The following is a 15,442-nucleotide window of genomic DNA, read 5'->3' as shown; positions in this document are numbered from 1 at the left end:
TAAAGATTAAAGCTTGAATAAAGTTAGCATAAAGATTACATAGTACATCAAAATAAGCATACAACAGCTATGAGTAGGCATCATGTAGGACATCACCTGCCATGAGCATAAAATCATTACATCTGCATAAGTAGCAGGACATAAGCAACAAGTACCTGTCTTGCTCTCATGAATTCCTGACACTTGATCAAAATCTCACACAAAACGTTGACTTCATGATCATCCAAGTCACTCAGCTTTCCTTCGTGCACCTAAAACATATAAGACTGCAACATAGCTGGGGCATAACATGATTTGTGTATTGCCTAACTAAAAGTAGGTCCGTGCTTGGGGGAAAAAACAAACCAAAAAAAACTGTTACAGTCTGCTGAAGAGTATTCACTCACAAAGCGTCGGACCATTTGATGGATGTATAGCTCCTCTACACAAGTGTTAAGCTGTCCGAAGTCCCACACCAGGGGCAGCATACTCTGGGGCAGTGGCTGGACACGGTATACCAGGTGTCGCATGGGTACACGACCTGAGAGAGACAGCAGTCATAATCTTCTACAAGTTGTTAGTACCATTATAAGGGTAAAAGGGATAAACAATAGCCAATTCTACTATAAAGAGACAAATAATTATTATTTTATATCTAGTACTTTTGTGGTGTTTGTGACCTATTTAAACATGTTTCCTGTGTTGTTTATAAAATGAACTTTACCAGCATTGTTTGAGATACATGTACTCTGATGCTCATTGGAAAATGTTTCTAATTTACCACCAAATGTTATTTTGATCTTTTCTAGTCACTGAATCAAAGTTACAAGTAAATAATATCCTTGCTGTTCAAACAGAAAGACCAGAAAAACAATTGGTAAGCAAATAAGGCATAATCATTACATAAACATTTTTCAATGAGGCATCAGACTACATGTATCTCAAAAAACTTATACTGGTAAATTCCAATCTATTGTAGCCGGACTGAAGATGTCCCTCGCTAAGACTAACACTGCGGCCCCTTGCACAAAATAAGTCCATTGCTCTTTGTGTTCCAGGAACAGAAGTTCCCAACGAGATTTTTCCCCCAAAATTCTAGCTCTCATTCGTCGAGTGCATTGTCTAATCTATACCTCAATTCTGTGTTCTTTTATTTTTCATCTACTACACACCCGCACTCAGCCAACCTTGGAGTCCACAAAAAATCCTACTTTTTTCAGACAAAAGTGTATTTTCTTCGGTGCATCAACTCCACGGATCTTCATGATTGCTCTCTGCTGTTGTGTCACAACTACACGAACAACGCAAATCTCTCTCGCTCTAGCATTCATACGTTCATACTACGAGAACATGCACGACACGCTAGCATTCACTTGGACTGACATATTTACACAGGTAAATAAGTTCAAAGACATATTTATTTGCATAATTTACATGTACAACTACTATATCTATTCTTACCTACCTAGCCTACTAAAACAGAGCACCCTGGGGTGGAGAAAGAGGGAGTAGAGTGATGTGAGCCACTTTCCAGCGGGACCAAAGCACCTTGAGGCAAATTGGTACTACTCTCATACTCAGGGTTGGCCTGAGGGTTAGGGTTAGGGAAGGCAAGCTGGAAGGTAAGATTTATCAGTCGAACCAAGCGGGTTTCATGTTGTGTTTAACACGTTTGGTCCACAGCGGTACATGCTTATTGTAAATTATTAGAAATTGGTTGTGCCAGTAAATGATTGCATCCTCTGGGTCTGTAATATCATGTATTTTATTAGGGGAGAGTTGTACAGATAGATCAGCTAGAAATTTATATTCCTCAAAGTTTTTAAAGGAGCGGTAGTTGGTTGTTTTGTGTAAGCTTCTGGGAATTTTGGTTTCCTTTTTGCGCCACGTCAGGCAAACTGGGAAGTGATCTCTGCAGCCTGTCTTGGGTACACACACTTCGAGTGTGGGGTGTTGGTTACTGACGTAGATATGGTCAGTGTTTGTGACGTGTCAGTGACCCATGTTGGGGTAGTAACTAGTTGGGTGAGGTTCGATAGGCTGATCCTCTCAGTTCATTGTTCATTTGGTTTCAGGAGGTCAAGGTTTCAGGAAGTCCCCTAACAGCTGTACTCTTTTGATTCAAGGAGCATCTAACATGGAGGTGAAGTGGTCCGTCCATTCAGCTCGTTCGTTAGGGTTTCTGTAAATAAATACTACAAGAAGTGAAGCCGTATTTTTTTAGTTTTATTTCTAGCCAGATTGACTGTACGTCGTAGTTTTCGAGGTGGTGCAAGCGTTTAGCATCGAGTGAGGTGCTGATGTAGGTGACTAAACCAGTTTCGTGTTTGCGTTCTGGGTGCCAACGATCTAGTGTGTAACCAGCAATAGCGATATCGTTATGAAATACAATTTCCATTACCCGGGCTTCAGACAGGGAAAAGATGTAGAAGGGGGTTCCGAAGTTGAATATGAGTGTTTCTATCTTGGGCATTTTGTTTGGGGAGTTATTAATGTTTAGGTGGCCTATGCGAAGTAGGCCACATTTTATGTGGTCCATTGAGTGAAATTTCAAATGGTGGTAAGTTCCAGAGGAAAAGAGATGTAAGTCTAAGTATATAAAGGCCATAGAGAACTTAAAGTCTGGGACACTGCTTTGTTTTGGAAGGGAAAGAATTTAGCAAACAAATGTAATCGAGCAAGTGTAAGTAAGAAGAGAAAAAAAAACAAAAACAACCCAGTCAGTTACTTCCCAGTTTGCACACAGAGATGGCAAGTCACAATTAACTGAAGAAGGCAAATAAGAGATCATATCAGTCTTATATATCCATCAGCGCTGTGGCCAGATCTCCATCGATTTGAATAATAAATCTTATATCATCGTGTTAACTGCTGTTTGGAGACGTTCTCTGGTCTCCAGACCAGTACTCATCACTGTGTCTATCAACTACCCCAGCCTGCAAAGGTTGCCCACCAGTAAGCTTACTTATCACGTGCTACAGGATGAGCCCGATGGTTTTACCACCAGTGTGTGCTAAACGCAGTTGTGTCCCCTAAAGTGGGCTTCCCCGTTAGGCGTAGTGCCAAGCACGTGGTGGGCTTCCCACTGACCAGCGGTAAGCGGTCTAACGTGCTAGGCCCTAGCGATGTGCGTGCTGCGTTCAAGTTGGCTACCTTTCTCACACCTGGAGAGACAAGCGAGCTACACACATGACTCCAGCCTTTCATCCGTTCATCCATTGATCTCTTTCATGGTAAGTTCATTTACGCACAACAAAATTACTTACAGTAGTAAAAATTCTTTTATTTGATTTAGTATAAGTATTATTTAAATAAATTTTTAATTCAGTTATTATCAAAGTGCGCTTCTGTGGATTTTATCATTTAAGGAGCCCTGATCGAATTGTCTGTTACTGCGGGGCAGGTCTGCGCACACGTGCTGTCGCTGCCATCTGACATGGGAATGATAATCTCAGTTCCCCCCGCCCCATCTCCAGGAGTTCCGATGAACCTTTCGCTTATTCACGCACTCTTTCATAAATTGTACTCATTCCAATGCATTCTTTCTGGCGTACAGTTAAGGGTGACAATCCTTGCTTAAGACAGACAAGGGGGATAACCTCCCCTTCCTAACATGCATCTTAGCCAGGGGTGGGCAATTAATTTTCCCAAGGGGCCGCATGAGAAACTGGGATGGTTTTAGAGGGCCGGACTAATATAGTTAACTCAGTTTTACCCAATACTGTATACATACAGGTAGTCCTCGACTTACGACGGGGATCCGTTCTTAACGCGGCGTCGTAAACCGAATTTCGACGTAAGTCGGATCATACGTTCATACAGTACTGTACCATAATAACAGTACAGTTCTGCAAACACTTAGCCTATCCAAACACCTGTCCTAACGCAGTAACCTACATAATTATCAATAAACATAAGTACAGTAAAATATTGTGCAGTACACTACGCTTTGTTATCACTGTCGCTTTCCTAGGAGCAGATGCTGTCACGTGTTCAAGGATGCGATCTTTATCCTTGATAATCGTAGCGACAGTCGAGCGACTAAGTCCTAATGACCTGCCAATTTCTGTTGCTGTTTTCCCCTTCTCAGATCGCCTTATGATATCCACTTTCACCTCCATGGTGATGGCCTTCCTTTTCTATGATGCACTGACCTCGTAAGTCGGAATGAGCGTCGTAACCACGAAACGACGTAACTCGAGACCGTCGTAAACCGAGGACTACCTGTATATATATATAGTATATATACTGGCGGGCGGGTCAGCGTGCGGGCCGGTCAGAGACAGGAGGCGGGCCGGATGCGGCCCGTGGGCCGGCCTTTGCACAGGTCTGATCTTAGCAATACCTCTGTTTCTTTTAGGTTTTTGTGTTCTTCATCTGATTCTCAAACCTTTATGATTCTTCATAAAAAGCACTTTTTTTTAAATATTTGCCCAGTAGTCTGAACAAACTCACTATTCTTTATTCAACATTCAGATAATGCATACCCAGTCTTTTTAATCATAAAAAAGTCATACCCAGTTTGTCTGTGGTTTTGTTGACAGCAATATGATATCCAAGGCCAGAATTCTCCAATCTCTTGATGAGCTCATCTGAGTGTCTGTAAAAACATTTAGTGCACTTGTAGAGGAAGAACTTTATTTCTTAGGTAACATGTTTGAAGAAGTGGTTAATAAGCCACAACATGTTCAGTGGTTCTTTTAAACTTTTAAACTGATCACAAATATATAATCAGTTGAGCATGCACAGTATGATGTGGAAACCATTTAAGTCGGGTGACTTCTGAACAGACAGCTTGGTGTGTAAGATTAGTCTGCTGAAAATATGATTAACTAAAACACTAAAAAGGTATAGGCATTAGATCTAATGGTAATAATACTTCTGCTACTATGAAGGTGTGCTCTCAGCGCTTGAGACAAAACGAAAACATGGACAGCAGATAAAGGAACAGAAGAATGAACGAGGGCTTTCATATGTTTCTCATAACTACGATCGTGCTTTGGTACATGTATTCTGTTAAATAGCTTGTTGCTGAGGCAAGATTTGTAAGATGGGAAATGTCAACTCTGTGAGATGGCGTGTGACATTATGTCTTCACACATGCAGGGGGTGGAGGAAAGATATATAACGAATTTTGCATCACGTGTTTTTATGTTTTGGTTTTTTTCATTCTTATTTCGTTGATCCCAGGTGCAAATTGTGCACTTTCTTAGCGAAGAATTGATTAACGATGGGTTTTGGAGGTTCAAATTTACAGGTTAGTTTTATAATGCCTATATCTATTAATATCTGCAAAAAAATTTGCGGACCATTCGGATTGATTTTTAAGGTCCTCTATCCTGCACAATGCTTCTTTAAAAGCTGGTATACAAAGCCATTTTATTTACTAAAGTGGTTTCTGGCTGAGGACAATTGGTACATTTTATTCTAAACCTTTCACTGTTAGCGATTTTTGTGTCTGTTTCTGCATACCACTAACTAGTGACTAGCCCTTGCCCAGCCTACAGGTGGCAGGGGTGGAGAAGAAAGACTACTTCTCTCACCAAGTCATGCTGGTAAGTCCTCACAACATTTACCTAGACAACGTTTACACCTGTGCTGGCTTCTCTGGTTACTTTAGAGAATCCACCTTACATAATGCTTTTATAAAATCTAGAACATGAGCCCCTTTTAACTACTTAAGTGGTCTATGGTTGTGGACACATAAACTTCAGTCTAGATTTTAATTGTGGGAAGTTTCCCTGTCCAACTTAAAGTTACTGAATAACATTAACAAATAATGTGAGGGTGATATTGGTTCATCCACTTTGATGTAATCAGGCAGACTGTCAAGCAATGAAAGATTCTTTCTTTTTGAGAATAAGAGGGTCTCTGTTTTATCATTGTTAACGTTCAGTTTGCTTTGTATAATCTATACTACTCAAGATCTCTCATACTTGAACACAAAGTTCTGTTATTCAATCCCAGTGATAACTGTGATACTGTCTGAAAATAGAACTACTTGATCTACAGCACTGTCCTCTAAAAACATAAAACTAAAATTATTTACTAGCTCTAGACACACATGAGATGTATATGTATAACAGCGTGTGACAGACATGAGACATCAGGATGAAATTTACTGGTACTATAGCAACACTCACCTCCTGTAAGGGTTGCAGGCTGCCACCATCTTTAGATTGTGGTTGAGAGTAATTGGCCTGCCAGACAAGGTGCCATCACACATGATCTCCTTGATGACTCCAATGGCTTCTGTGGTGTTGGCCTCATCAAAGAACAGCACTGTATAGACTGGTCTGTGTGGAGCTAGAGCTGTATTTCTCTCAGCCTGTCTTTCTGCCAGACAAACTTTCTCTGCAATGTCCTTACCTGTAGTTCCTCCATGCACCTTTAAACAGGATGGGACAGAATCATCTGCAACACTTTAGTTACCTTTTACTTCATGCTTATTTAAAAGACTACGATAATTGAAACACCATTACAAACTGACATGGGCACTTACGGGCCAACCTGTCAGTAATTAAGGAGACCCTTTAGATATTATAGTTACATTATGAGAAAAAAAAAAAAAAAAAAAAATTGCTGTGACCTACCTTAACTTTGATCATAGTGGAGGATTGTTCGGTTGGTGTCTGAAGAGCACAAAGAAACTCAACAAGCCTTGTCTTTCCACACCCAGTCTCTCCCATGATTACCACTGGTATGTTGCATCTTATAGGAAAAAGAAGTATGAAAACATGTATGCGAATGACACTTGAAATGAGTGGCAAATGAGATATTTTTGGAAATTTCATGAGGTGATTATCCTTGCTCTTGTGGAGTGATTATTATTCCGAGTGAAACTATAAATATATATTCACGAAGCATGTCCTTGTTTAGCTGAGGGAGGTGCAACTGCAGCAGAGGTCAGCAAAGGAGGTAAACTAGTTTGGAATTGCACAGAAATGTTCTCTTGTAAGGGAGACTGCTTTTCCTAAAATGAAATGCATGAGGGCACAGTACAGGGAAGGAAGATTAAGCCACACCTCATTACTCTCTATGTATTTATCTTAGCAGTTTCAGCAACAATGTCTTTCAAGAGCGATGGATACCCATTAAGAACCCCTCCTCCCCCACCCCCAGCAAGGACATGCCGCAACAGTTCCGCTCATTGACTTAAGTTATAGTGCAGTTTCAAGCACAAACCAGAGACAGTGCTGAAGAGCAACCAGTCCTAATAATAACAATGAAATAGCCTGAGAATAAAGCAAGTCATGGAAAATTTTAAAAAGTGTCACCTAAATCTCAGGTAAATGGCCAGCATCTTCTTTACATTATCTGTAGTCAGTTCATATGTATCATCAGGATCTATGATACTGCCATCATCGTCAAAGATTTCTTCATCATGCAGACCCAGCACACGGTAAAGGCGCATCAATCTGTCTTCTCTGTTACAAAAGCCATGTTAGATGAAGTCAACAATATTATCTATATGAAAAGAATGTTACAGATGCAATTCATTCTTTCTCAAAAGTCATGACAGGTATTGAAAGAAAACGTACTGACCCTTCTAAATCAACTGTAGAAAACAGGACAATCTATTGGACAAAATATCCGATGCAGAGTACATGACTGTATGTGTTATCATGGAAGCAGGTAGAAATAAAACCATCTATCTAATAAAAACATCATTTTAGTGCAATGACCATTAGCAGAGTTTTGCCTTCTGAGGATTAAATAAACAAACTATTTGTAATAACAATAAAATGATATAATAAAATCCCTAGTGCTTGTTGTTCATTCATATGTTCATGTTTGTAAATGTTTTATCTTTCTATTATACCGAAGGGCAAAGCATGTTCCAAACACTGAGATACACTTGCATAATTAAGATCATAAGCTTAACATTTTGATGCCCAGACTAGCTAGTTTAAAAGACCATGTGGTCGCCACTACTGCCATTTTTTTCAATCAGCTGGCAAGAGAAACCATTGACACAGACACATCACCATTTTTGCACTACAATCCTCCACTGGTGTCAGTCTAGGCCCCACCCCACATGGGGTTATGCCTATTAAAGTCCCCCAAAAAGCCAATAGCAGGAAGTTGGGTCAAAAGACCCTCAAGGTCCTGTCGGGATATCCGAGCAGAAGGAGGGAAATAGACACTCCCAACAGTGATAGTCTTGTCTAGGGCAACCCGGGCAGCATCAGCTTGAAGAGGAATGGAAAGTGTTATATGGCTAAACAAAAGGTGGAAGCGAATGAGAAGAATAATCAGCTGCAGCAAGGCCTGTACCACCACAGCGAAAGCAGCGAGCTTAGCATTTGCAAAAGCTAGCACCATGACCACAACTTTTACAGTGGAAGCAGTGCAACGGTGAAGGTATTAACAGAGAGACTTTGTGACCCGCAAATACCCAACCTCAATAAAGTCAGGTATTTTGGGAAAACAGAAAGTTACGAAAAGTGTATATGTAGATATAGATTTCCCGTCCTTCAGGATGACCCTCTGCACTGCTCAGAGCCGCTGGGGTGCCAGTTCTGATTTGATGTCTAGTTCTGGCATCCCGGCAAGGTCAGGGCAATGAATGACCACCCTTTGAAGTGTTGAGGGATCAATGAGGAATTACTTTTAACGGTCGGTCGACAAACCGTTTTCCATCCCATCAGAGCAGGGCCTCAGAAGCTTTCTGATTTGCGCACTGGACAAGATATTGTCCAAAGCTCAGACGTTTAACAGCAGAAAGGTGTGTAGATATATTTTTAAATCCTTTTGTATTGCAAAAGGCGAGAGGTGAAAGCGGCTGGACTGGCTCTCTACGACAAGAAAACAGGGCCAGGCTCACTCCACATTCTTTCTCATGCAATCTCTCACCTTATCCTCACTATCTGAAGATCCATCCTCTCTTATCTCTTAAGCGTTTTCCTAGGTTTCTCTCTTTTTTTTCGGGGGGGAGGGGGGGGAATTGGTGTTTTACGCCGTGTCAGCAACTAAGGCTATATTACGGCAAGCAGCCAGCCCTGTAAACAGATGCCACGTGCAGAGAAAGAACAACGCGCCCGAGACGAGAAATGAACTCAGGGCAGCCAACCTTCACTGTATTGGTGACAGGCTTTTTTTTCGGGGGGGGGGGAGAGCATGATATAAAGCAGTGATGCCCAACCTTTTTCGGCCTGCGGGCCATATCCATTTCGGACAGCCGTGTCGCGGGCCATATCCATTTTGGACAGCCGTGTCGCGGGCCACTTCACCGCAAAAAATACAAAAAAGAAAAAAAAAAATAGAGCAGATACCATTTTTTATTAGAAACAAGTTGTACTTACCATTAATTATGTAGTAATTAGTGGGATATTTGAAGTTGTTTTCCCGAAACCAACTTCTGAATGTCCGGCCTCATCGTAGAGACACCAAGTCGGAGCACTGAATCAAAATGTTCGTCCATCGAAAAAAAGATTGGGAAACGCCCCTACGTGGGGATAAATACCTCTTCTTCCCTTTTTTCTTTTTTATTTTTTTCGTTTTTTTTTTTTCTTTATTACTAACATTACGATTTCCTGCACTGTGGGCAGAAGTTTCGCGGGCCGGATATGGCCCGCGGGCCGTAGGTTGGGCATCCCTGATATAAAGGATTTGGTTCGTTCCTTAGGCTCCCCACCCACCACGGAGTCCAACAAGGTGATGCGACCGAGCGGTATCACTAGGGCATTTATAGCAGGGTCGCACCAGGGATACATAAGGAATATACTCAAAGTATGAAAACCAGATTGACCCTAGCTGAAACCTTCTAGAATAGCTAGGGCAATACATGACCAGCAGGCTGATTGGTGTGGGTCACACCAACCTCCCGTCAAGAAGAAGTCATGGCCAAAGAGGTGTGTTGGTATTATGGGCGTCAACCCATCAGGGACCTGAACCTCAAGGATCCCATCCTCCTGGGTCGCCCTGCACAGTAAACGCCTAAAGGAAGCCACAGAGAAAAATGACATCATAGTGGAAGAACAGGCTGGATTCAGACCAAGTAGAAGCACAGTTGAGCAGATCTTCAATTGTTGCATCCTCAAAGAAAAGCATTTTCAGCATCAGTAGGACCTCTACCACAGCTTTATTGACTTTAAAAGGTAATTTGATAGAGTTTGGCATGACGGGATATTTCATGTGATGTGAAAATTGAACATCGAAGAAGCCCTCGTTCAAGTCTTCGAAGTGCTGTACAATTACTTATTGAGTACAGTACTGATGAACAACCAAATAGGACATTACTTTAGCACCACAGTAGGCGTAAGTCAATGATGCTGTGTAATATCTTCTTGGAGAACATGCTCAAAGCTCTCGCTCTTAACTTTATGCAGCCCTTCATAAGTTTTTTGAGCTTAGCGCCACAAGGTTTCATAGCTGGCAAAGATTGAAACAGAGGCTTCACTTAGCCCGGATTGTCAAGGTCGATGATGTCACTCTTCATGTCACTTTCCAAGGCTGCCAAAGTTTTACCCTTCAGAGACGTTTATGAAAATCATTCAGTGTCCAGTACACGACCTGTTCATTATCACCTAAAATAGGTAAGAGCATCAGGCCCTGTCAGCTGCGCATCTAACCATGTGCTCCCCCTACAACATCCAACAACAGGTGCCAGTCAAGAGATGACTGACTGAATGAGGTGGACTTATTGATGTAAGTGTTCCATAGATGATTACTGTTTACCTTGGTATATGATGATATTTTAGTCTGGAAAGGTCCAAGAACATGGATACATTTCTGTCTTGTAACATCGAAGTACACTTATCTGAGGTTGCTGCTAAAGTGCTTTTTACCTACATTACTAAGTTACCTGTGTATACAGATAGCATTCATATCTCAAAAGATCACATTCCCAAGGTATGAGATCCTGAAATGCAACAGTTTGAGAACATTTATTTGAGGTTGATACTTAAGCTCCTTTCTTGCAATATGTAATTACCTGGGCAAGACATCAAAGTTTTCCATCAGGGGTACTCTGTTGAGGATTAGACAATGAAAGAGAGCGGCATTCATGATGTTATGGACCAGCACCTGGCCTGTCTGCTGGTCCATCAAGTTGAACATCTTGGGGTCAATGGAGAAGCCTAGAAAGGTCATGGAGTTAGCATCTGGGTTGAAGAAAATGTAAGGGTGAGGGCTGCAATCACAAAAAGACACATACATGCAGATGTCACCAAGCAAGTTTTTATAACAATGTCATGTGGTATATTTCCATGCCAAAAAGCTTATTTAGTGTGCTTTATGACACACACACACAATGCTATTAATTAATAAGCATGACAGATGAAAGTTCATGCCCTCTACTGATGAAGACAGTTTCCCTTTAGATGCAAAAGTATAACCTGCTCTGGCTATAAGGACTGATGACTGAAACTTTACCTCCATGAGCCACTGTTTACATTTACTTCAAGTGTAGCACACTCTAGTAGTGTACTGAGTTATGTCTTTGCTTGTAGAAGGTAGACAGTCTCTTTCTCAAGCCGGCTGCGTGCGCAATAGCCAGCCTTGAACTGTTCACCCACGGCACTGGCAACTGGACCTATTGTTATGAAGTTGCCTGTGCCACTTGGGGAGACCATGAAAAGAAAGGGCTGAGTTAGTGACGTGACGGGACGGTGGGAAAAGGGGGTGGATGGTTCTGGAACGTTCGACGGGAGATGGTATTAGTAGGGTAGCTTTACAGTTTAGGGAGGGCTTCTTGGTTTGAAAGTGAGAATGGAGAGACGGAAGGCCAGCCGAGTGAAAATAAACTCTACAGTTGTGCGGCAATGTTGATCTTTGTTGTGTTCTTGTACGACTAGCCCACCCATACGTAGCCATTAGGGACTGACGTGTTGGTTACATAAAAGCCACAACACTAATAGTTCACACTAGTGAACCGTAAGTAGCTTTTTCATAGTACTAATGTAATAATTAAATGTCATTTTGAACATTATTTCTATGTTATTCATTGTATAATGTCAAACATTGCTGCAAATATTTTAGGACACTAAGCAACTAAAAGATTACAAAAAATAAATAAATAAACCTGCTCTCCCAGGTTCGCCTCAGTTCATACTGTTCGATGTCTGTTCCTGACTCCTCTGGTCTCACAAGTGCTGACAGAGATTCCTCCATCATCTTCAGAGACCGTGTGGCAAAGTCCTACATTCAAATATACAGATTTTTATGGCTCGCATACCAAATCACTCAGTTTGGACAAATACATTGATATACAACTACCTTCTCAAGTCTGCCTTTGGCAAGAATAACCCAGTGGGTAAGCTCTTTCCCATGATGTCAGGTGTGTGATAAGGATGCCAACTTTCACCAGGTCCGATCTACCTGAATAAAATCAAGTGCGATACACTCCAGGACCACTAAACCTGTCTCGATCATAGATCTTATAGCAGGCAGCAACAGCGAGTTACAGACCCTCACAGACAAACTTTCCACCAGCGTGAGTGTGTACGGGATCGAGATCAGCACAGAGAAAATTAAGGTCATGGGAAACACCATCAGATATAGCAAGGTGGGGATCCAAGTGAATGGTATACAACTGGATGTGGTACAGTCCTTTACATATCTGGGTGTAACCATATCCAGAAACGGTGACTCTGTAGAGGATGCTCATCTCAGAATCATTGCGGCGATGTCCAGACAATATTTGGGACCGCAGATGTGTCAGCTTTTGCAAGTAATTCAGGCTCTATAAGCCTCTCACTATGCCAGTCATGCTGTAAAGCTGAAAAACATGGATCTTGTTAACAGAACAAGAGCAACAGATACAAGTGTTCAAGATGAAATGCTTCAAAAGACTACTTCAGGTCTCCTAAAGAGAGCAAAAGACAAAGGTCATCTGCCTGGTGGGTCCCCAGGAGTTTCTGCTTTCTACCATCAGGCAGCAGAAACTGAAGTGGGACAGGTTGTTCACTGGGGGCCCTCAGGCAGGCAGAAGATCAAGCCTGCTGGCATGAGTATGCCATGGCTGAACTTCATCAGAGCTTCCTTACGACTGCTACTCGTCAAAATGTCGCTACCAATTTCGGGATGAACTGAACTGCAGTATTCTAGTTTGGGTTAAGTAACTCTCTAACATGTCTAAGGTATAAAAGTTAATGTTAACCTTGTACTACACTCCATTCAGGTGTTGTATTTAATCCAAGCGTTCTCTCCATCCCTTCCAAGAAATTAATGAAATCATCAATAGTATAGTTACTTTTAGTTTAAAAAATTGAAAAGATAGTTTAAAAAACTGAAAAGATAGTTTAAATAGCCTACCTGTTTCTCTCTCACACACACATTTATGAGAAGATATCTTCCTAGATGGTTCATATTGCTATGCATGTATATTTATGCATGGAGCTTTCTCTGTGTGTGTGTTTATAGGTCAGCTTTAATTGCTCTTGTTATAATTATTTTGTTCTAAGATGTATAACTATAGTGACAGATGCCCTCACCCTTGCTGGAGCTGTGCTGAAGCAATAAAGAATCAAATCAAATCTTTCTCTCTCTCATGCACACATAAACACATGTGCATACAGGTCAAACAAAAAACTCTAAATATTGTGATTAAATGAACACATAACGAGTAACCACATATACTGAGCAATTTAAGAAGGACTGACAGACAGAAAAACTTACTCTTGACATCTGTATGAGAAACCGTAGGACAAAGAGGGAGAAGCCAGGCAGATCCTGGCTTGTGGCCATGCTGCAGTAGACAGAGTTCTCAAAGTCCTGTAGCTGTTTGTTCAGGAAATAAACAAAATGGCGCAACTCTGACCAGGAGGGATTCTGAACGCCACAGTGCCTGATGAAAGAAAGAGCTTCTATTCAAAAAGTCCATGATTCAACACAGATAAAACACTTCTTTTTTGAGGAACAAAAACAACTGGATAGTGGCTAAAGCAAATGATGTAACCTACACCTCTATCAAGAAAGAACTAAAGGGGAATGCTATCTCATGATTGGACAAGTTGCAGGTGAATATGTTTGTTTTCACCAATTTGAAATTGACTAAAAGTTGGTGTTTAATTTGATAAAGCTCCTCACATCTTTATTCAAAATTACAGATTTGATGAAAAAACATATTCTCACATTATCAACAGCTGCTCATTATACACAATTAAATAAGAATAAGAATCAAGGGGTAAAATCTAATATCCTTCATGTGTGAAAAAGAAACTGGTAACTGGCCCAATACTGCAATGAATCAACACTATTATGAATATGTCTTTAGCTTTTCAAATCTAAAAGCAAGCAATTAGATGGTTTAATGAAGTCAAAGGACAAATTCACAAGTAGGAAAAATGACCTGGCACTGACATCTCTGTTGTCTCATTACAGTCAGTGACTCTGGATGGCATCCTTGTGAGGAGAGTAAGATACTGAGAACCTTATATATCTGTAAAAATTCAACAGGTTTTCTTTAATAAAATATTTTTAAAATTTACATTTTTCTACTTGCAAATTAATGAGCTGGAAACAAACCTGAGCAGCGTTTTGAGGCAATCTTTTTTATCAGCAAGATTAGATGAGGAGTTGAAAGCTATTGGCTGTTGCTGTGTGTCCATACAATGAAGGTAGTAGAGAGGTCGCTGAAAAACCTCACTTCTATACTCCTGGTCATCAAAAAGTCTGTCATTTACCTGATAACCTGTCAATAACAGAATAATATGATATTCATTCATCTCTCAACTGGCCTTTAAAGTTTCCACTACAGGAGAGAAACAATGACACTGGAAGTTTAATGGGTGATCAGATCAGGTCAGGTCAGTCCCATGCCCGGTCCGGGCGTAGGGGGGACCGTCAGGCAGCAGCAACAGACAGAATTTTCCACCCGGTCCTGTCGTGAGCAGATGAGAGCAGGTCTGGCATCTCGCGTTCGGTCCATTCTTTGATGTTGGTGACCCAGCTTTTCCTCGGACGACCACGACGACGGCTCCCTTCGAGGGTTCCTTGTAGGATCGTCTTGGACAGGGTGTTGTGGCGGATGACGTGACCGAACCAGGCGAGCTTGCGTCGCTTCACTGTTGCCAGAAGGGGTTCATGTGGGCTCACGAGGGAGGTTACGGTGCTCCGTACGTATTCGTTGGTCTAGTGTTCGCGGTACAAGATGCGGAGCAGCTTTCTCAGGCACTTGTTCTCAAAGTCCTGGGCTGATGTGCACAAGCGAACTTAAATTTCTTACTTAAGTTGGCCGACTTAACCGCAAACTTTACTCAGCTGAGTTCGCTGCTGGCGAGAATTCTCATCGGTGTGCACAAGCGGACTCAACTGCTTGCTTACTTAAGAAATGGGTCAAGATAGTGACCTCTCGTCCTTTTCGGAATTGCCCGGGAGTTCTCTCGCGTCACTGGCTATTTATAGACAAACAGCCAATCAACAATCGCTTTGTTCGTGTGTTACGCTTTTATGTTTGGTCTTGTTCAGTCTTTTCAACCACGATACTATCTTTTGAGATTGAGGTATTTGCCTGAAAAAA

At 41.5% G+C, this 15,442-nt stretch overlaps 1 protein-coding gene across 2 annotated transcripts in view; it reads right to left on the bottom strand.

The window, feature by feature from the left end:
• Positions 1 to 15,442, bottom strand: part of LOC112565614 (E3 ubiquitin-protein ligase rnf213-alpha-like) — a 201,901-nt gene that overhangs the window by 93,421 nt on the left and 93,038 nt on the right. For both annotated transcript variants that reach the window (XM_025241165.1, XM_025241164.1), the window contains exons 34-43: positions 14,449 to 14,614; positions 13,600 to 13,768; positions 12,005 to 12,120; positions 10,916 to 11,113; positions 7,257 to 7,406; positions 6,573 to 6,690; positions 6,123 to 6,367; positions 4,497 to 4,579; positions 387 to 520; positions 156 to 251 (exon numbers count right to left, since the gene is read on the bottom strand). In XM_025241165.1, coding sequence (XP_025096950.1) covers positions 156 to 251; positions 387 to 520; positions 4,497 to 4,579; positions 6,123 to 6,367; positions 6,573 to 6,690; positions 7,257 to 7,406; positions 10,916 to 11,113; positions 12,005 to 12,120; positions 13,600 to 13,768; positions 14,449 to 14,614 — 1,475 coding nt within the window. The remainder of the gene's footprint in view (positions 1 to 155; positions 252 to 386; positions 521 to 4,496; positions 4,580 to 6,122; positions 6,368 to 6,572; positions 6,691 to 7,256; positions 7,407 to 10,915; positions 11,114 to 12,004; positions 12,121 to 13,599; positions 13,769 to 14,448; positions 14,615 to 15,442) is intronic.

Source organism: Pomacea canaliculata, linkage group LG6 (genome assembly GCF_003073045.1).
Source record: "Pomacea canaliculata isolate SZHN2017 linkage group LG6, ASM307304v1, whole genome shotgun sequence".
In the NCBI taxonomy this organism is placed as follows: domain Eukaryota; kingdom Metazoa; phylum Mollusca; class Gastropoda; order Architaenioglossa; family Ampullariidae; genus Pomacea; species Pomacea canaliculata.
The sequence above is the reverse complement of the archived record's forward strand: the minus strand, read 5'-3'. Positions and strand labels throughout refer to the sequence as shown.